The sequence below is a fragment of the Saimiri boliviensis genome, chromosome 19, assembly GCF_048565385.1.
Source record: "Saimiri boliviensis isolate mSaiBol1 chromosome 19, mSaiBol1.pri, whole genome shotgun sequence".
In the NCBI taxonomy this organism is placed as follows: Eukaryota; Metazoa; Chordata; class Mammalia; order Primates; family Cebidae; genus Saimiri; species Saimiri boliviensis.
The window spans coordinates 22,056,764-22,078,374 of record NC_133467.1 but is presented as its reverse complement, the minus strand read 5'-3'; the positions used below and the strand labels follow the sequence as shown (position 1 = coordinate 22,078,374).

The following is a 21,611-nucleotide window of genomic DNA, read 5'->3' as shown; positions in this document are numbered from 1 at the left end:
CCCTGGCTGGTCTCGAACTCCTGAGCTCAAGTGATCCTCCTGCCCCAGCCTCCCAAAGTGCAAGGATTACAGGCATGAGCCACTGCTCCAGGTCCATTTATTTTTTATTTTTTATTTTTTACTTCTTTTTTTTGAGATGGAGTTTCACTCTTGTTACCCAGACTGGAGTGCAATGGTGCGATCTCGGCTCACTGCAGCCTCCGCCTCCTGGGTTCAGGCAATTCTCCTGCCTCAGCCTCCCAAGAAGCTGGGATTACAGGCATGCGCCACTATGCCCAGCTAATTTTTTGTATTTTTAGTAGAGACGGGGTTTCACTGTGTTGACCAGGATGGTCTTGATCTCTTGACCTTGTGATCTGCCCGCCTCGGCCTCCCAAAGTGCTGGAATTACAGGCATGAGCCACCGCGCCCGGCCCAGTCCATTTATTTTTAATATTGGCAAAAACCACTTAGAACATTAGATCTACCCACCTAACAAAAATTTAATTATATAGTACCATGTAGTTAACCATAAGCACGATGTTATACAGCATATCTCCACAACTTTTTTTGCCTTGCGTGACTAAAACTTTATACCAATGAAATAGCAGTACCCTGTTTCCCCCTACTCTAGCCCCTGGTAGCCACCATTATGGTTTCTGCTTTGATGAGGTTGATTACTTTACATTCCTCATGTAAGGTATTTGTCGTGACTTACTTACTTCACTTAAGCATAATGTCCTCAGGGTTTATCCATGTTGTAGCACACGGCAGTATTTCCTTTATTTTTACCCCTGAATAATATTCTGTTATATGTGTATACCACATTTTCTTTATCCATTAAGATGTTGGATATTTAGGCTGTTACCTCTTGGCTGCTGATAGTAATTCTCCTCTAAACTTTTTATGTAGAGAGAGATTCTCATTATGATTAAGAGGCATTGTTTTCTGTTTTATATTTAGAGGGATTATCTTGTTGCATACTTACATGTGGGAAAGATTGCTATGTTGGTTATACCTTTGAATTCTTATTATCATAGGCCTGAAGCTGCATTGGATCAGGAACAGATTACTGCTGCTTATTCTGTAGAACATAATCAATTGGAGGTTCATCCAAAGGCAGACTTTGTCAGAGAATCAAGTGAGGCAGAAGTGCAAAAGTTTTTAAGCAGATCTGTGGAAGATGTTAGACCTCACCATACTGACACAAGTAATCAATCTGGTTGTTTTGAAGTACCTGATCAAAAGACCTTATCCACTCCTCAAGAGGAGCGGATTTCAGCTGGAGAAAGTCAACCTTCCCGGAAAAGAAGTGTTTCGCATGGATCTAATCATACACAAAAACCAGACGATCAGAGAAACGAACCATCTGCAAGCATTCCTAAAGTAACCAGCAGATGCATTGATTCAAAAGAACCAACAGAAAGGCCAGAGGAGAAACAAAAAAAGGAAGGCTTTTTACGATCTTCCGAAGGACCAAAACCTGAAAAAGTATATAAATCTAAATCAGAAACTCGTTGGGGCCCTCGACCAAGCTCCAACAGAAGGGAAGAAGGTAACGATAGACCTGTGAGAAGATCAGGTCCCATTAAAAAACCTGTACTTCGAGATATGAAAGAGGAACGGGAACAGAGGAAGGAGAAAGAAGGAGAAAAGGCCGAAAAGGTCACTGAAAAAGTAGTTGTAAAGCCTGAAAAGACGGAAAAGAAGGATCTTCTTCCTCCTGCACCACCACCTCAGCCACCAGCACCAATTCAGCCACAGTCCGTTCCACCACCAATTCAACCAGAAGCAGAGAAAGTTCCTTCACCTGAAACTGCAACTGTGGCTCAAAAACCATCTCAGGATACTGAGAAGTCTCTGGAACCTGTGAGTAGTGTTCAGGTAGAGCCTGCAGTTAAGACTGTAAACCAGCAGACTATGGCAGCACCAATAGTCAAAGAAGAAAAACAACCTGAGAAAGTTATCAGCAAAGACCTTGTGATAGAGAGGCCTCGACCAGACTCAAGAGCAGCAGTTAAAAAAGAATCAACTTTGCCTCCCAGGACCTACTGGAAAGAAGCTAGAGATAGAGATTGGTTTCCAGATCAGGGATACAGAGGGCGAGGCCGAGGTGAATATTACTCCAGAGGTCGAAGCTATAGAGGTTCTTATGGAGGGCGTGGCAGGGGTGGTAGAGGTCACACTCGAGATTATCCTCAATACAGAGACAATAAGCCCAGAGCAGAGCATGTACCCTCAGGGCCTCTCAGACAGCGAGAAGAAAGTGAAACACGAAGTGAGAGCTCTGATTTTGAAGTTGTCCCCAAAAGAAGACGACAGCGGGGTTCAGAGACTGACACAGACAGTGAAATTCATGAAAGTGCAAGTGACAAGGACAGTTTAAGTAAAGGCAAACTTCCCAAAAGAGAGGAACGACCTGAAAACAAAAAATCTATAAAGCCTCAGTCTTTCAAGCCTGATAATCATGTTCGTATAGATAATAGACTGCTGGAAAAGCCTTATGTAAGGGATGATGATAAATCTAAACCAGGCTTTCTTCCTAAAGGAGAGCCTACAAGGAGAGGCAGAGGGGGAACATTCAGGCGTGGTGGAAGGGATCCTGGAGGCCGTCCATCACGCCCTTCCACTTTACGAAGGCCACCTTATCGGGACAATCAGTGGAACCCAAGGCAGTCAGAAATTCCTAAACCAGAAGATGGAGAGCCACCAAGAAGACATGAGCAGTATATTCCTCTAGCAGCAGATAAACGACCTCCAAAATTCGAGCGAAAATTTGACCCAGCTAGAGAAAGGCCTCGAAGGCAGCGTCCTACCCGACCACCAAGGCAAGACAAGCCGCCTCGATTTAGACGGCTAAGAGAGAGGGAGGCTGCTTCAAAATCAAATGAGGTCGTAGCAGTACCCACAAATGGCACAGTTAATAATGTGGCTCAAGAACCAGTTAATACTGTTGGGGATATTTCGGGGAATAAGACACCAGATTTATCTAATCAGAACTCTTCAGATCAGGCAAATGAGGAATGGGAAACAGCTTCCGAAAGCAGTGATTTCAATGAGAGGCGAGAGAGGGATGAAAAAAAAAATGCTGACTTGAATGCACAAACAGTTGTAAAGGTTGGAGAGAACGTTTTGCCTCCAAAGAGGGAAATTGCAAAAAGAAGTTTTTCTAGTCAGAGACCAGTAGATCGCCAGAATCGACGTGGCAACAATGGTCCACCTAAATCAGGAAGGAATTTCTCAGGTCCTAGAAATGAAAGGAGAAATGGCCCACCATCAAAAAGTGGGAAGAGAGGGTGAGTACTTTGTTTTAAACAAACATAGTTGCTTTTGCACCTTTAAAGGAGCTGAAAATAGAGTTCTTGATGAATTATGTAAGGAACCAGTCTACATAGAGGACCAAAAAGCATTGTTCTTCCCAGATGCTTTATTTTCTGTTCTCAAAGTGTAAGGGTACTTAAGGAAGAGAAGTTAGGGTACCTTAGGAGTCTTTGTCTCCTAGGTTACATTTTCCAGAGGAGTCCTTGGAAACTTGTAACTTTGGAAAAATTTATGCATCTTGTGGGGGGATACGTACGGTGTCCTTATTTGGTAAGTTATCTTACTTGATGAGTAGCCCTCCCTTCTTTTTCAGTTTCTCCTTATCAACCTCTAGTGCTACACAGGCATCCTCTAAGATTTCAATTAATATTATAACCATATACTTTATCACTCTATACTGGTTTCTTGAGAATTGGTATTGAACCTTAAGGATAAATTGTATTCTCATCTTGAGTTACAAATCTGTTATCAACAGTCATCTAGAGAGAGGCCCAGAAAACAAATCCCCGTTCTACTACCAAGGACACCAATAACATGGCAATGGATTTTTTTTAAAAAGAATTTTTCTAAAGTGGCCTTTTTTTTTAAAAAAGATTAAGGTGTTGGTCATAGTAAGCTAGTATTGATTTCTTTAGTATTAGAAAACATTATAAAGTAACAGTTAAGATTCAGAGTGCCTAGGTTCAAATCTAGGCTCTGGTACTTTCTAGTTGCTTCCCTTTTGCTTCCTCACCAATAAAGTGGGGAGAAAAATAACGCACTTAATGTGTGAAGATACTAAGATGATACTTGTGATGCACTTAATTCCTTGTGTATAGTAAGTAATCGTTATTATGTGTGCCCTGCTTTTAGACCAATTGCAAGGTTTGCAGCCTGAGCTGATAAGAATTTAAGAATTTATTTGGACTACATGGTGTTAATCTGAGGTCCTTAGTTTTACATACTTAGCACTTCAGATTACTATACTTGCAAGGTATATTTGTCTGCTTTCTGTTGATATAACTGAATACCTGAGACTAGGTAATTTCTAAAGAAAAGAAATGTATTTCTTGCAAATCTGTTGACTGCAAAATCCAAAGTTGAGGTACCACATCTTATAAGGGCGTTCTTGTTGGTAGAGACTGCAGAGTCCCAAGGTGGCATGCTTATCACATGGTGAGGGGGCTCACAAGAGGTGGCAGAACTGGCTTTTATAACAGACCCATTCGTGATAATTAACCAACTCCCTTGATAACGCATTCATTAACCTGTTAATCCATGAATGGATCAATCCATTCAGAAGGACAGAGCCCCCATGACATAATTACCTCTCTAAAGCCCCCACCTCTCACCACTGCTGCATTGGGGACCAAGTTTCCGACACATAAACTTTTTTGTTCTCTTTTTGAGATGGAGTATCTGTCACCCAGGCTGGAGTGCAGTGGCGTGAACTCAGCTCACTGCAACCTCCAACTCCTGGGTTCAAGCAATTCTCCTGGCTAAGCCTCTCTAGTAGCTGGGATTACAGGTGTGTGCTACCATGCCCAGCTAATTTTTGTATTTTTAGGAGAGACAGGGTTTTGCCAGGATAGCCAGGCTGGTCTCAAACTCCTGATCTCAGGTAATCCGCCTGCCTTTGCCTCTCAAAGTGCTGGGATTACAGGTGTGAGCTACTGCCCAGACATGAATTTTGAGGGATACATTCAAACCACAGCTTTAGGGAAAGTATTTTTGCTATTCCAGATAATTTTTTTTTTTTTTTTTTGAGACGGAGTTTCGTTCTTGTTACCCAGGCTAGAGTGCAGTGGCGCGATCTCGGCTCACCGCAACCTCTGCCTCCTGGGCTCTGGCAATTCTCCTGCCTCAGCCACCTAAGTAGCTGGGATTACAGGCACGCGCCACCACGCCCAGCTAGTTTTTTGTATTTTTAGTAGAGACGGGGTTTCACCATGTTGACCAGGATGGTCTCGATCTCTTGACCTCGTGATCCACCCGCCTCGGCCTCCCAAAGTGCTGGGATTACAGGCTTGAGCCACCGCGCCCGGCCCCAGATAATTTTTAAAAGGGAAAAAAATTTTTTTATTTTATTTTTTTTCTTTTCTTGAGACGGAGTTTCATTCTCGTTACCCAGGCTGGAGTGCAATGGCGCGATCTTGGCTCACCGCAACCTCCACCTCCTGGGTTAAGGCACTTCTCCTGCCTCAGCCTCCTGAGTAGCTGGGTTTACAGGCACGCGCCACCATGCCCAGCTGATTTTTTGTATTTTTAGTAGAGACGGGGTTTCACCATGTTGACCAGGATGGTCTCGATCTCTTGACCTCGTGATCCACCCGCCTCGGCCTCCCAAAGTGCTGGGATTACAGGCTTGAGCCACCGCGCCCGGCCCCAGATAATTTTTAAAAGGGAAAAAAAATTTTTTTTTTTTTTTTTTTTCTTTTCTTGAGACGGAGTTTCATTCTCGTTACCCAGGCTGGAGTGCAATGGCGCGATCTTGGCTCACCGCAACCTCCACCTCCTGGGTTAAGGCACTTCTCCTGCCTCAGCCTCCTGAGTAGCTGGGTTTACAGGCACGCGCCACCATGCCCAGCTGATTTTTTGTATTTTTAGTAGAGACGGGGTTTCACCATGTTGACCAGGATGGTCTCGATCTTTTGACCTCGTGATCCACCTGCCTCGGCCTCTCAAAGTGTTGGGATTACAGGCTTGAGCCGCCACGCCCAGCCTAAAAGGGAAATTTTTAACTTGGAATTTGAACATCCCTTTAAAATTCCAAGAGAATCAGGATAACCAAAATAGTAAGCAGAATAGTTCATTTACTGTAAACAAACTATTAGAATTTTCAGTAACAATACTCAGGGACTATTTTGATAATGATTTTTGTGCCATGTAAGTCTTAACTATGTAGCAAGATTTTTGTGCCATGTAGATAGATAGCAATAACTTTGAACCTGTAGAAATGTCAGTGATTAATTATAATCAAATGTTTTATAAGAGTACCATGTAGAAGAAATGAACTCATTTTTCAAATGTTTTAGGTTATGGCCAGGCACCTAGTAAGCTTTTATCTTGAGTAATACGATAGGCTAAGATGGAAATGAATTCGTACACCCATTTCCCATGATCATTTTCACTTGGAAAATTTTTTTTAAAACCTGAAAAATTATTCTTTTAGGAAATAAGGACTGTTAAGAACTGTAGGAGACACATTTGGTTTGTGAAGTGAATTATTTCCATATTAAAGGTTTTTTAAGTAATTATATCAATGTGTAAATCTGATAGTATTTTTAAAAATGTACATAGTTGTAATTATGGGATGCTTTTTAAAATTTTTGTTTTTATATGCTGGCCACTTTCGGAGAGCATTCATTTGTGAATACTTTGAACTTGCTTGGATCACAGAAATTTTCTGCTATAAACTGTTAATTAGCTCATTTATAAAATGATAGTCAAACAGACTCTAAGAACCTCTGGTATAATTAGAATTGTAGAATATAATTGCTGGAAAGAACTCTAGGGAGCAAGTCTACTTTATTGGGAAACTTAGTTTTAGTGAGATTGTATTCAACAGAAGTCACTAATGCTTGTTCAGTTACAGTTAGGATTTTCTGTCCCAACAGTGTTTCATGTTAGAATGAACTTTAGAAACTGCCAATAAGCATTTTTCTTTTGTTTGGATAGATTGAAATAGTAATATCTCAAGATATTTTTTTGTAGGCCATTTGATGACCAGTCTGCAGGTACAACTGGGGTTGACCTTGTCAATGGCAGCTCTGCACACCATCAGGAAGGAGTACCTAATGGTACAGGACAAAAGAACTCCAAAGATTCTACTGGGAAAAAACGAGAAGACCCCAAACCAGGTCCTAAAAAACCCAAAGAGAAAGTGGATGCTCTATCACAGTTTGATCTCAACAATTATGCAAGTATGTCTTAGGTTTCTTTCGTTTCATTTGTTTATTTGTTACATTTTAAAATGTAGATGCCACAATTAAAGAAGTCTTCTAAGAAGGAAAGAGTTGGATGCTCAAGGTACACATAGTGGCTGATTATGAAACACTAACCTTATGAACTTAAACTAAAATAACTCCAGCTTTTAGTGTAGCCTTGAACGCTTAATAAAATTTTTGTTAAAAATAGGCCGGGTGCGGTGGCTCAAACCTATAATCCCAGCACTTTGGGAGGCCGAGGCGGGTGGATCACGGGGTCAAGAGATCGAGACCATCCTGGTCAACATGGTGAAACCCCGTCTCTACTAAAAATACAAAAAATCAGCTGGGCATGGTGGCATGTGCCTGTAATCCCAGCTACTCAGGAGGCTGAGGCAGGAGAATTGCCTGAACTCAGGAGGCGGAGGTTGCGGTGAGCCGAGATCGCGCCATTGCACTCCAGCCTGGGTAACAAGAGCGAAACTCCGTCTCCAAAAATAATAATAATAATAATAATCAATCCAACAGCATTGCACTACTCTTCAAAATAAAGGGCAAGAAAAGTAAACACTCTACTTTGCCAGATTTGAGAACACACAGAAATCCAATTTAAGATTCTTCGTTATATCAGCATAGATGTTGTATTATTGAAAACAATAGAAAAGAAATGTTAAATTCAGTGAGTTACGACCTTGGTAAAATTGGTGTCCAAGATAAGGCAAATAGAGAATAAATAGTAGGACAAGGGGCATTGTCACTGTGGATAAATATTTTAGGAAAGCCATGAAGTAATAGAGGATCAAATGTGAAGGATAACATAAGCAACAAGAAAATTTTGGATGAGGAAACAGACATGGAATATCTGTGTATAGACATTTGTACATGTAAAATGTGCTACTTGCCATTCATTTGGATGAAACTGGAGATACTGAATAAAATTGAGAGATTTCCTAAGTTTAGACCAGATAGTTGTAATTAATAGTAGCATGGGGAAAGTTGGGTTAGTTGCCATTATTCCATTTTAGAGATATAAATGAAGTTTTTCTTTCTTTTGCCCAGTGGTTATTTGTGCATATTAAGCCCTGATTTGAGCCCAACTCATGGACATTATTTTTAACCAGTGGTTCTCAAAGTGTGGTCCAGATCATAAGTATCACCTGGAAATTTGTGAGCAATGCAAATTCTTCGTTTGTTTGTTTGTTTGTTTTGAGACAGAGTCTTACTCTGTTGCCTGGGCCGGTGTGCAATGGCAGTCTTGGCTCATTGCAACATCTGCTTCCTGGACTCAAGCAATTCCCCAGCCTCAGCTTCCCGAGTAGTTGGGACTAGAAGCATGAGCCACCATGCCTGGCTCTTTTTTTTTTTTTTTTTTTTTTTTTTTTTGGGTAGAAATGGGTTTTTGCCATGTTGTCCAGGATGGTCTCAAACTCCAGAGCTTAAGCCATCTGCCCGCCTTGGCCTTCCAAAGTTCTGGGATTACAGACATGAGCTACCACGCCCAGTCATAATGTTGCTATGTTAAGACTCTATGTATTTCTGAAGTGGTGATAGAAATTAAGCTCTTCATTTCAACTCATTCCAGTTATCTTTTAAGAGTTAATCATCTTTAGTTCTTTTTCCTGGTTTAAACATTGTTTAAGTAATATCTGTAATCTAAAATGTTAAAAAGAAGAGGGCATTGGAAACTGAAAGTCGTGTTCAAATTTCCATAAATGCTACATGCAATTGGGTGCACTAAGGAAGTTGAAATAATCAGATAGGCTTTACACACACATTTTAACGTAAGTGAAAAACCGAGGTGAATTTAGAATTATGATGAGGTTTTTCCACATGAAATAAGGTGTGCATGACATCCTTTGAAAAGACTTTTCATTGAAATGAGAATATGCTTCATTTTACAGAGTTAATGAGTTTTTTTTTTTTTTTTTTTTTTTTTTTGAGACGGAGTTACCCAGGCTCTCGTTACCCAGGCTGGAGTGCAATGGCGCGATCTCGGCTCACCGCAACCTCCGCCTCCTGGGTTCAGGCAGTTCTCCTGCCTCAGCCTCCTGAGTAGCTGGGATTACAGGCAGGCGCCACCACGCCCAGCTAATTTTTTGTATTTTTAGTAGAGACGGGGTTTCACCATCTTGACCAGGATGGTCTCGATCTTTTGACCTCGTGATCCACCTGCCTCGGCCTCCCAAAGTGCTGGGATTACAGGCTTGAGCCACCGCGCCCGGCCGAGTTAATGAGTTTTAAAAGGATTCTAAAAAAGAGATATAAGTGTCTTAGATAAATTGGAATCAACTGGATTTTTTTCTTCTGAAATCAAGTTTCTCTCTTTTTTTTCAAGACAGTCTTGCGCTGTCATCAGGCTGGAGTGCAGTGTGTGATCTCAGCTCACTGCAACCTCCACCTCCTGGGTTCAAGTGATTCTCCTGCTTCAGCTTCCTGAATAGCTAAGATTGCAGGCGCGTGCCACCATGCCCAGCTAATTTTTTGTATTTTATTAGAGACTTTAGTGGAGGTTTACATGTTGGTGAGGCTGCTCTCAAACTCCTAACCTCAAGGGATCTGCCTGCCTCTGCTTCTCCAAGTGCTGGGATTACAGGTGTGAGCCATTGCACCTGGCCAAAATCAGGTTTCTATTAGAAAAATGGAATAACAGTAATAAGGTTTTTTTTTTTTTTTGTTTGTTTGTTTGTTTGTTTGTTTGTTTGTTGTTGTTGTTGTTGTTTTGGGTGAGACAGCATCTCTCTTTGTCACCCAGGCTGGAATACAATGGCGTGATCTCGGCTCACTGCAACCTCTGCCTCCCAGGTTCAAGCAGTTCTACCTCAGCCTTCTGAATAGCTGGGACTACAGGCATGTGCCACTATGCCCAGCTAGTTTTTTTTTGTGTGTGTGTATTTTTAGTTGAGAGAGGGTTTCATTGTGTTGGCTAGGCCAGTCTTAAACTCCTGACTTCATGTGGTCTGCCTGCTTTGACCTCCCAAAGTGCTGGGATTACAGGTGTGAGCCACCATGCCCAGCCAGTTTCTAAAAAGTGTCCACTTCATTTTTCATTTATTCTCTCAGTCTTTATGTTAATGCTAAGTTTTAGCTATTTTAGAAGAATTGTTTATAGATAGTTTTCCTGTGGCCCCTTCCTAGATCATATACCTATGTTGCCATACCTAACAAGTATCACCTTCCCCTGTTGCTGTACCTAACAAGTTGTCACCATCCTGAATTGTATACTTGTTTCCAAGAAAAATATTTTTCTTGTATGTGTAATTTCCAATTAAAGCATATTTTGTGTTTTTGAAAATTAAAATTATTTAAATTGCTTTACTCTTTCTTGATAGTTATAATTGTTCAGACATTATACCTGTAATAAAAAATTACATCACCTTAACTAATTTTTCTTAGAAATATTATTTGATGGATTTATATTTCACATACTCACTGGGATATAGAATAATTTTAAGATAGCCAAAATAATGAATGGTTAGTTGGAAAACAAGTTGAAAAATGATCTTGAGTTATTCATCCCCTCAGTAATTCTGGTATGTGTTCACCTATTCTACCTTATATTCACACACAGCTTACCTACTTATTTTAATTTATTAGCTTATTTATTTATTGAGACAGGGTCTCTCTCTCCCAGGGTGGAGTGCAGTGTCATGATGGCAGCTCACTACAGTCTCAACCTCCCCAGCTGAAATGATCCTCCTACCTTAGCCTCCCGAGAAACTGGGATCACAGACGTGCACCCAGCTAATTTTTGCATTTTTTTGTAGAGACAGGGTTTCACTGCATTGCCATATATTTATTTTTAATGACCCACACTGTAGACAAGGGTCTACATAAAACAGAGCCATTAAGAGTCATAAGACCAGCTAGGCCAGCCATCTTACCTTAAACAAATCAACTTATTTCATTTTTTAACAAAAATATTTATATATTTGTGTGTGTGTTTTTAAAGTAGAGACAGGGTCTCCCCATGTTCCCCATGCTGGTATTAAACTGCTGGCCTCAAATGATCCTCCCACTTCAACCTCCCATCATGCTGAGATTACAAGCATGTATCACAGCACTAACCCAGTTTACTTCATTTTTTGAAAAAGATAAATAATAGTAGCAGCCACCTCTTAGAATGGTTAGATGCAAATGAGGTAGAATGCTATATACATCTTTTAAAGCACTATACAGATCTGAGGCTCACAGATAGAGGTTAAGTCATAGGATAATTTTGTTTCTTGTTTTTGTTCTTTTTTAAAGTCATTACCTCTGTGTTATTACTTAAAGAAAAGAAAGACCTGTGTCATTCAAAACAAGTATTTTTAGGATTTTTCAGACAGAGTCTTACTCTGTCACCGGGGCCACAGTGCTGTGGCACGGTCTCTGCTCGTTGCAACCTCCACCTCCCAAGTTCAGGCTATTCTTACGCTTCAGCCTCCTGAGTATCTGGGACTACAGATGTACACCACCACACCCATCTAATTTTTATATTTTTAGTAGAGACAGGGTTTTGCCATGTTGGCCAGGCTGGGCTGAAACTCAGCCATCTCAGCTTCCAAAAGTGCTGGGATTACAGACGTGAGCCACTGCACCTGGCCAATTTTAGGATTTTTATTTAAAACTTGAAGTCTGTGAAATCGTTTTCAAATCTTTACAATGAATGGCCATGGTATAGGGTGGGAAATAGGTTATATACAGTATAAGTTATAGGAACTAGACCTTTGACTAGTTTTTTAAAAAGTACTACTGTACTAAACATTTTTATTAACCTTTTCATTTGCAACAAAATATTTGAAATTCTTTTTACACCCAAAGGTGTTGTTATAATTGATGATCATCCTGAAGTAACAGTAATTGAAGATCCCCAATCAAATTTGAATGATGATGGTTTTACCGAAGTGGTATCCAAAAAACAACAAAAACGTTTACAGGATGAGGAACGCCGAAAGAAAGAAGAACAAGTCATACAGGTTTAAATCTTGTTTCAGCTCGTTGCTAGTTATTTAGATTTGTTGCCCAAAGTATATTAGCAAATGGTCAAGGTTTCTGCCTACTTGTAAAGTCAATGCTATATTCGTTTTTCAAGTGTTAAGATTGTCATCATCTTCCCAACTTATAACCATTTTGACTAGAATCAAAGAAAATTTTAAATAAAATATAAGGACTGTAGCTCCTTATATTTTGACTTATAGCAAAGACTATCTTTACTTTAACAACATATTGTATACTGGGGACACCTTGTTTGCCCTAAGGCAGAGTTGAGTTAATCTTTTTTTTTTTTTTTTTTTTTTTTTTTGAGATGGAGTTTCGCTCTTGTTACCCAGGCTGGAGTGCAATGGCGCGATCTCGGCTCACCGCAACCTCCGCCTCCTGGGCTCAGGCAATTCTCCTGCCTCAGCCTCCTAAGTAGCTGGGATTACAGGCATGCGCCACCATGCCCAGCTAGTTTTTTTTTGTATTTTTAGTAGAGACGGGGTTTCACCATGTTGACCAGGATGGTCTCGATCTTTCGACCTCATGATCCACCCGCCTCGGCCTCCCAAAGTGCTGGGATTACAGGCTTGAGCCACCGCGCCCGGCCGAGTTAATCTTAAATTATCTTGGGAAGCTTAATGAACACAAATGTCATGAACTAGTAAATTTTGGATTTCTGACTTACTGAAGTATTTATTGTAATCTATATTAGTTCACTTAAATATGCAGTACAAATCAAGATAAATTATTCAGTTTAATTTCATATAACATTTGGAACCAAATTTTTAGAAGTCATTTATTTAGGAAGGTAAAATAGTAGTATATCTACCCTGTATCATAACATACCAGCCACACTGCCCAAATTAATGTCTGTGGCAAACATATGAGTTAAGATTAAATAGCATTTTTGTTAGCTCGGGTAAGGTTTGCTGCCAAATGAATTTATTGCAAACTTTCTTAGTTCTTGAATTTCAGAATTGTGTACCTGTATGTCACAAATGTGTAATACCTGTTTGTCTTTTGTCTCTATATCATCTTGGCTTCTTATCATTTAAAATCTTACTAGCAACCCTGACATTTTTGCTGTATGAGTACCTATTCTGAAAAGTAAACAAGCCAAGTTAGTGGGAATTAGTTTTGTTAAGAATTGCATTTATGAACTGTTGCTTTCGGCTGCATTATTGACAAAAACGATCCCTATTAATTTTTTAAGGTCTGGAACAAAAAGAATGCAAACGAAAAAGGAAGAAGTCAGACTTCTAAGCTTCCTCCAAGATTTGCCAAAAAACAGGCTACAGGGATCCAGCAAGCACAGTCTTCACCCTCAGTTCCACCCCTAGCTTCAGCTCCACTTCCACCTTCAACCTTAGCTTCAGTTTCAGCCTCAACCTCAGCTCCAGTTCCAGCAACCTTAACTCCAGTTCCAGCCTCAACCTCAACTCCAGTTACTGCCTCAACTTTAGCTCCAGTTCTGGCCTCAACCTCTGCTCCAGTTCAAGCCTTACCCTTAGCTCCAGTTTCAGCCTCAGCCTCAGTCTCAGCTTCAGTTCCAGCTTCTACGTCAGCTGCAGCTATAACCTCTTCTTCAGCTCCAGCCTCAGCCCCAGCTCCAACCCCCATCCTTGCCTCAGTTTCAACCCCAGCTTCTGTCCCCATTCTTGCCTCAGCCTCTATTCCCATTCTTGCTTCAGCCCTAGCACCAACTTCAGCTCCAACGCCAGCCCCGGCAGCCTCTTCCCCAGCTGCCCCAATCATCACAGCACCAACTGTCCCAGCCTCAGCCCCAGCTGCCTCAGTCCCACTTGTTCCTGCCTCAGCTTCCACCCCAGCTCCAGCCCCTACCCCAGTCTCAGCCTCAGCTCCCGCCCCCACTGCCCCAGCCCAGACTCAAGCACAGACCCACAAACCAGTCCAGAATCCACTACAGACTATATCACAGTCTTCAAAACAGCCACCACCATCAATTAGGCTGCCTTCAGCTCAAACACCTAATGGTACAGATTATGTAGCCACAGGAAAATCCATCCAGACCCCACAGTCACATGGCACTCTGACAGCTGAATTATGGGATAACAAGGTGGCCCCACCAGCTGTGCTGAATGATATCTCTAAGAAATGTAAGTGTGCAGAAGAGAACTGAGGGGTGGGGAATGGCGTGGGAATACTGAGGGTTCTTTTCAATTTTATTTGTACACCCATTAGGTGTTTTCTAGCCATCTCATTTTTTATTGTAGGAAAAAGTAGTAATCCTCTCTTAACTTTCTTTCTTAAAATTTTTGTTTTAAGCATGTTTAACAAGCATTTTATTTAAATAATTTTGTGTTGAGAATATAGGCAATGTTTGAGGGGGACTTGTGCATGCATACCTCATTTGATTACACTTTGTGGACACTGCATTTTTAACAAATTAAAAGTTCATGGTAACTGTGTCAAGCAAGTCTTTTGTTATTTTTCCAATAGCATGTGCTCATTTCATGTTACGTGTCACATTTTGGTCATTGTTGCAATATGTCAAATTTCTCATCATTTGTCTGTTAGGGTTGTCAGTTATCTTTGATATTGTAATAGTTTCAAGGTACCATGAACACCCAAATAAGATGGTGAACTTAACTGATAAATGTTTTATGTGTTCTGACCGCTCCATTGATCAGCTGTTCCCTGATCTCTACCTCTTCTTGACCTCTCTATTCTCTAAGAACACAATAATGCTGAAATTAAGCCAATTAATAACCCTCTAGTGGCCTCTAAGTATTCAAGTGGATGGAAGACTAACATACGTCTCACTTTAAATGCTGGAAATAATTAAGCTTAGTGAAGAAGGCATGGTGAAAGTCAAGACAAGTCAAAAGTTGAGTGCTGCTTCAGTAGTCAGCACTAATGATAAGGAAGTAAAACAGCCTTTTTGCAGATACAAAATTTTAGTGGTCTGGAGAGCAGGTCAATCCAGCCACACCATTCCCTTAACCCACAGCCTAATCCAAAGCAAGGCCGGTATCTCTCTTCAATGCTGTGATACCTGAGAGAGGTGAGGAAGCTGCCAAAGAAAAGTTTGAAGCTAGCAGAGGTTGGTTCATGAGGTTTAAGGAAAGCAGCATCTCTATCACATTAAAGTGCAAGGTAAAGCTGCAAGTTATCCAGAATATCCAAAGCTGAGATAATTGATGAAGGAGGCTACATTAAATAACAAATTTTTAATGTAGACAAACAGCCTTGTAGTAGAAGAAGATGCCATCTTAGGCCTTTCATGGCTATGTAGGAGAAGTCGACACCTGACTTAAAAGGACAGGCTGGCTCTCTTGTTAGGCGCTAATGTATCTGGTGACTTGAACCTGAAGCCAGTACTCATTTACCATGTTTAAAATCCTAGAGCCCTTAGAAAAGTATGCTAAATCTACTCTGCCTGTACTCTAGAAATGGAACAACAAAGCCTAGATGACATCACATCTGTTTACAATATGGCATATCTAATTTTTTTTTTTTTTTTTTTTTTTTGAGACAGAGTTTCACTCTTGTTGCCCAGGCTGGAGTGTGGTGGCACAATCTCAGCTCACTGCAACCTCTGCCTTCAGGTTGCAAGTAATTCTCCTGCCTCAGCCTCCTGAGTAGCTGGGACTATAGGCATGCACCACCACGCCTGGCTAATTTTGTATTTTTAGTAGAGACAAGCAGGGTTTTGCCATGTTGGCCAGGCAGATCTCAAACTCGGTCCACTGTGCCTGGCCCATACATACTGTTTTTAAGCCCACTGTTGAGACCTACTGCTCGGGGAAAAATACTCAAAAGCTTTCCTTCAAAATAGGATGTTTGTGGACAGTGTACCTCGTCACCCTAGAGCTGTGATGAAGATACACAGGAAGGTTTATGTTTTCATGCCTTCCAACATGGCATCCATTCTGCAGCCCATGGATCAAGAAGTATTTTGACTTTCAAGTCTTATTATTTAAGAAATACATTTTGCTACAGTTTCCATAGACGGTGATTCCTCTGATGGATTTGGTGAAAGAAATTTGAAAACCATATGGGAATGATTCACCATTCTAGATTCCTTTAGGAACATTCGTGATTCATGGGAGGATGTCAGAATATCAACACTAATAGGAATTTGGAAGAAGTTGATTGTAACCCTCATAGATGACTTGGAGGAATTCAAGACAATCAGTGGAGGAAATAACTCTGATGCAAAGAAGGTTGTTCCTTGTCATGGAATCTACTCCTGGTGAAGAAGATGCTTAGTTGATTAAACAGCAATGGGATTTGAGACTATTCACTCCAGTTTTAAAAGAAGTTCTACTGTATGGGTAAACAGCATCACGTGCTACAGAGAAATGATTCATGAAAGAAAGAGTCAGTCGATGTTACAGATTTTATTGTTGTCTTATTTTAAGTAACTGCCACAACCATGCTAGCTTTCAGCAAACCCCATCCTGGTCAGTTAGCAGCCGTCAACATTTCTATCAGCAAGACCACCAGCAAAAAAATTATGATTCAAAGACTAAGATGATGATTAGCTTCTTTTTTAGCAATAGTTTTTTTAAAAAAAGTATGTAACTTTTTAATGACATGATGGTATTACATATTAGACTGTAGTCTAATGCAAACATAACTTTGTTATGCACTAGGTAAACCAGAAAATTAGTATGACTTGTTTTATTGCAATACTTGCTTTATTGCAGTGGTCTGGAACTGAACCCACAATATCCTGAGGTATGCCTGTATGTTGGAACATGAGAATCTTTTTAATTGAAAAGTGATTATAGTAGGAGATTAAGGAAAGGGTTAAATGGTTAGAGGTTAATAGACTCTAAATCGTAATGGTCATGTTTTTTTATGGCTTCTTCTTTTCAGTAGGTCCCATTAGTCCACCACAGCCACCTTCAGTCAGTGCATGGAATAAGCCCTTAACATCGTTTGGATCAGCTGCTTCATCAGAGGTAGGAATAGGCTTTTAACAGCATTGATGGGGTCAATGTGCTGGGTTTTCCCTAAAACTTCAGTGTGACTGGGTGTGGTGGCTTACACTTACATACCTAGCATGATGGGAGGATTGCTTGAGTCCAAGAGTTCGAGACCTGAGTAGTAGGTGGATCCTGTAGGGCCTTTGGAAGAGGTAGGAAGACATTGGAGGGTTTTGAGGAAGGAGTGATAGGATCCGACTTTTAAAATTATTCTGGGTGGCCCGTGAAAAATAATCTATAGGCAGCAAGAGTAGAAGTTAGGATATTTCAATAATCGAATGATGTTAGTTTAAAACCTGGGAAGTGGCCTGAAAGGTCATAAGAAATAGTTGGTTCAGATTGAGCTAACAAGATTTACTGAAGTGTTAAACGTGGGGTATGAGAAGAGACAGAGGAGTCCAAGTTAGCGCCAGAGTTTTTGGGTTGAGCAGTAGGAAGTACTAGAATTTTCAGTAACTTGAGATTGAAAACGCTGTACATGGATCAGGTTCAGGGGGAAGATAAGGAGTTCAGTTTCTGATACGTTAGATTTAATATGCTTATTATACCTCTGAGTGGAAATGTCAAATAGGTAGTTGGATGTGAGCCTGTAGTTCAGAAGAGTTCATCTAGTTTGAAGATACAAATTTGAATCATTAGCATATAGATGACGTTTAAAGTGATGGAATTGTATAAGGTTACCAAGGGAGAATGAATTATTAGAGTAGTTGGGAAAGGGAATCAAAAATTAAGTCTTGGAACTTTCTAACTCTAGGAAATGTAGGAATTGGAGAAGCTAAGTGATTAGAGAAGTATCCTAAAAGGAAAGTGAAAGATAAGTTCAAAGGAGGGGTAGATTATGTATGTCAGATGGGTGCTGGTAGGTCAAGTAATATAGGTGTTCAGTTGATAGTTGGAGTTACATGATGGTCACTGATGACTTTGATATGAATATTATTGGTGGAGTAGTAGGGATGAAAGCCTGGATGAAAGAGTGAGTTTAATAGAAAATGAAACATGAGTACCATTGTTTCTCCATATCTGTGGAGATTGGTTCTCACCACCATAGAAACCAAAACCCAGGGATGCTCACGTCTCACATAAAATGAAGCAGTATTTGTAGATAACCTATGCGCATCCTCCCTATGTACTTTAAATCATCTCTAGATTAATTATACACCTAACACAATGTAAATGCTATGTAAGTTGTTGATACACCATATTATTTAGGGAATAATGACAAGAAAGAACAATCTGTTCTTGTATACTACTGACACACCATTTATTATTATTTTTCTATTTTCCATCCATGTTGGGTTGAATCCACAGATGTAGAACCCACAAATAAGGAGAGCCAACTGTATATAGAAAGAACTTGAGCCGGGCGCGGTGGCTCAAGCCTGTAATCCTAGCACTTTGGGAGGCTGAGGCGGGTGGATCACAAGGTCAAGAGATCGAGACCATCCCGGTCAACATGGTGAAACACCGTCTCTACTAAAAATACAAAAAATTAGCTGGGCATGGTGGCGCGTGCCTCTAATCCCAGCTACTCAGGAGGCTGAGACAGGAGAATTGCCTGAACCCAGGAGGCGGAGGTTGCGGTGAGCCGAGATCGCGCCATTGCACTCCAGCCTGGGTAACAAGAGCCAAACTCCGTCTCAAAAAAAAAAAAAAAAAAAAAAAAAAAAAGAACTTGAATGTCATTTTGCTAATAAAGGAATACAGAAAAAATGGGGCAGTATAAGAAGAAACAATTGAGATTTTAATTTTTGTATAGCCTATAGCTGCTAAAAGATTTTTATTTTTTTTTTAAAGAAATCATCCTGGTACTTGTATCTCCACTCCAGTTTTCTGACTTAGTAGGTCTAGAGTAGGCCTCATAGCTGTTTTGATGCTACAGATTCTTCAGAGAACTCTGTACACCTCAAGGGTCACTGCATTCAATATTTGAGAGTCTCAGTTTAATGCTTTGTCTTCTGCTTGTTGGTATTAGCATTATGATTAGCCACAGAGGGCATTTCAAGATTTTTCATACTGGTATGAAGGACAGAATGAAAGTTTCTTTCAAACGACAGGATTTTTCTTGCAACTATTCTACAAGTTTGTAGTTATAAATGGGTGTTTGCACTTGCCTCCAGTCGGTGGAGCAAGATATTTTAGTGGTGTCTCCTTTTTCTGTCATACTTTTTACTTTGTTTTCTTTATGTTCTTTATATTTTCTGGATAGAAGATGATTTTTTGTGAATGTCATGCATGATTTTGAAGTTTCTCCTCATGATGAAATTTTTTATTAGCAAAGTTGACATTTCATAGGATGGAAAGAATTCCCTAATGGAGTTTTTCTTAGATTATTCCAGTGAAATAGAGATCTTAATGGTTAAAGTTATCAATGCTAGTTACACAACCAGCCTTACAAACACTTGATATTATAATATTTTCTAAGCTTTTGTCATTCTTTTTATTATGTATATTTCATAAACACTTTTGTTTTGAAGGATATAACATTCTCTAATAGTCATTAACTTGACAGTTTTCTATTAAATACATACTTAACTTTTTTTTTTTTTTTTTTGAGACGGAGTTTCGCTCTTGTTTCCCAGGCTGGAGTGCAATGGCGCCATCTCGGCTCACCGCAACCTCCACCTCCTGGGTTCAGGCAATTCTCCTGCCTCAGCCTCCTGAGGAGCTGGGATTACAGGCACGCACCACCATGCCCAGCTAATTTTTATATTTTTAGTAGACGGGTTTTCACTATGTTGACCAGGATGGTCTCGATCTCTTGACCTCGTGATCCACCCGCCTCGGCCTCCCAAAGTGCTGGGATTACAGGCTTGAGCCACCGTTCCCAGCTATACGTAACATTTTTGTATATACAGTTAATAGCCTTCACGGTCTACTTACTGCATCATTTTCTTTTCTAGTACTAACTGTACACTTAACTGACTGTAGAATTTCAACATTGACTAAAGCAAAGAAATTTGTATTCCAATTTACATCAGTATTTGCCCATACATCCATGTGTTGCCTAATATCAGAGACGTATCCTGAGAAATGGGTCATTGTGTAAACATTATAGAGTTTACTTACACAAACCTAAATGGTATTGTCTACTGTATCCCAAGGCTATAGAGTATAGCCTGTGGCTCCTAGGCTACAAACCTATACAGTATATTACTATACTGAATACTGTAGGCAGTTGTAACACAATTTTAAGTGTTTGTATGTCTAAGCATAGAAAAGGTATGGTAAAAATAACAGTATTAAAATCTTACGGAACCACCCTTGTATATGTGACCCGTCATTGGCTAAACATCACCATTTTATGGCACATGACTGTATTTGAAGGTGACTATTTCGATATTAGAAATAAATCTGAATTACATGCCTTGTTCATACTCCTGACATTACATCCTGGTAGATAAAACATTAACCTTATGTAGTAATTGACCATGCTAGGTTTAGGAGTGCCGAAAATGACATGGAGTAGTGATTCAATTCCTCTTCTTTTTTTTTTTTTTTTTTTTTTTTTGAGACGGAGTTTCGCTCTTGTTACCCAGGCTGGAGTGCAATGGCGCGATCTCGGCTCACCGCAACCTCCGCCTCCTGGGTTCAGGCAATTCTCCTGCCTCAGCCTCCTGAGTAGCTGGGATTATAGGCACACACCACCATGCCCAGCTAATTTTTTGTATTTTTAGTAGAGACAGGGTTTCACCATGTTGACCAGGTTGGTCTCGATCTCTCGACCTCGTGATCCACCCGCCTTGGCCTCCCAAAGTGCTGGGATTACAGGCTTGAGCCACCGCGCCCGGCCCTTCTTTTTTTTTTTTAAATTTTTATTTTTTTATTTGTATTTTTGTTTTGTATTTTGTGATTCAATTATTAAACCAAGCTGTAGTTGAATTTTGATCCTTATTTTGTTTTTTATGTTTGTCTTTTCATGAAAAGATTAATTGTTATAACAAAGCCCTAGGTCACCTAACCTCCTGCTTGTCTTCTACCACTGTTCTCCATACCTGCTATGCTTCAGCCTCACTGACCTTTTTTGTTCTTGACCTTTACCCTAGGTATGTGGTCTCCCTAAACTCTTTCCACTCATCTTGTCTTTTAGATTCAGTGTCAGTGTGTCCTCCTCAGGGGCTTTCTCTGTCTAGCAGTCTAAAGTAACTGGTCTTTTAACCCTATTTTGTTTTTGCATATTTCTTCTCTGACCTTTTAGTTCCTTATTTGCTTTACCTGCTAGAATGCAAATTGTGCAGTTATACTAATGCTACCATCTGATTAGCACAGAGAAGGTGCTCAACAAATTAGCTTGGTTTTTGGATGGTTTTTTTTTTTTTTTTTGGTGGGGGAGACTTGCCCTGTCCCCCAGGCTGGAGTGCAGTGGCTTGATTTTGGCTCACTGCAACTTCCGCCTTCTGGGTTCAAGCAATTCTCCTTCCTCAGCCTCCCGAGTAGCTGGGATTACAGGTGCACGCCACCACGCCTGGCTAATTTTTGTGTTTTGATACATATG

General features: G+C 40.3%; 1 protein-coding gene across 10 annotated transcripts in view; it reads left to right on the top strand.

The window, feature by feature from the left end:
- The window catches only part of PRRC2C (proline rich coiled-coil 2C), a 127,021-nt gene that overhangs the window by 67,451 nt on the left and 37,959 nt on the right, over positions 1-21,611 (top strand). For 9 of the 10 annotated variants that reach the window (XM_039459878.2, XM_039459881.2, XM_039459879.2 and 6 more), the window contains exons 16-20: positions 1,020-3,275; positions 6,994-7,202; positions 12,006-12,160; positions 13,378-14,281; positions 17,010-17,095. In XM_039459878.2, the coding sequence (XP_039315812.1) occupies positions 1,020-3,275; positions 6,994-7,202; positions 12,006-12,160; positions 13,378-14,281; positions 17,010-17,095 (3,610 nt within the window). The remainder of the gene's footprint in view (positions 1-1,019; positions 3,276-6,993; positions 7,203-12,005; positions 12,161-13,377; positions 14,282-17,009; positions 17,096-21,611) is intronic. The other variant, XM_074390009.1, reaches the window with a different exon arrangement.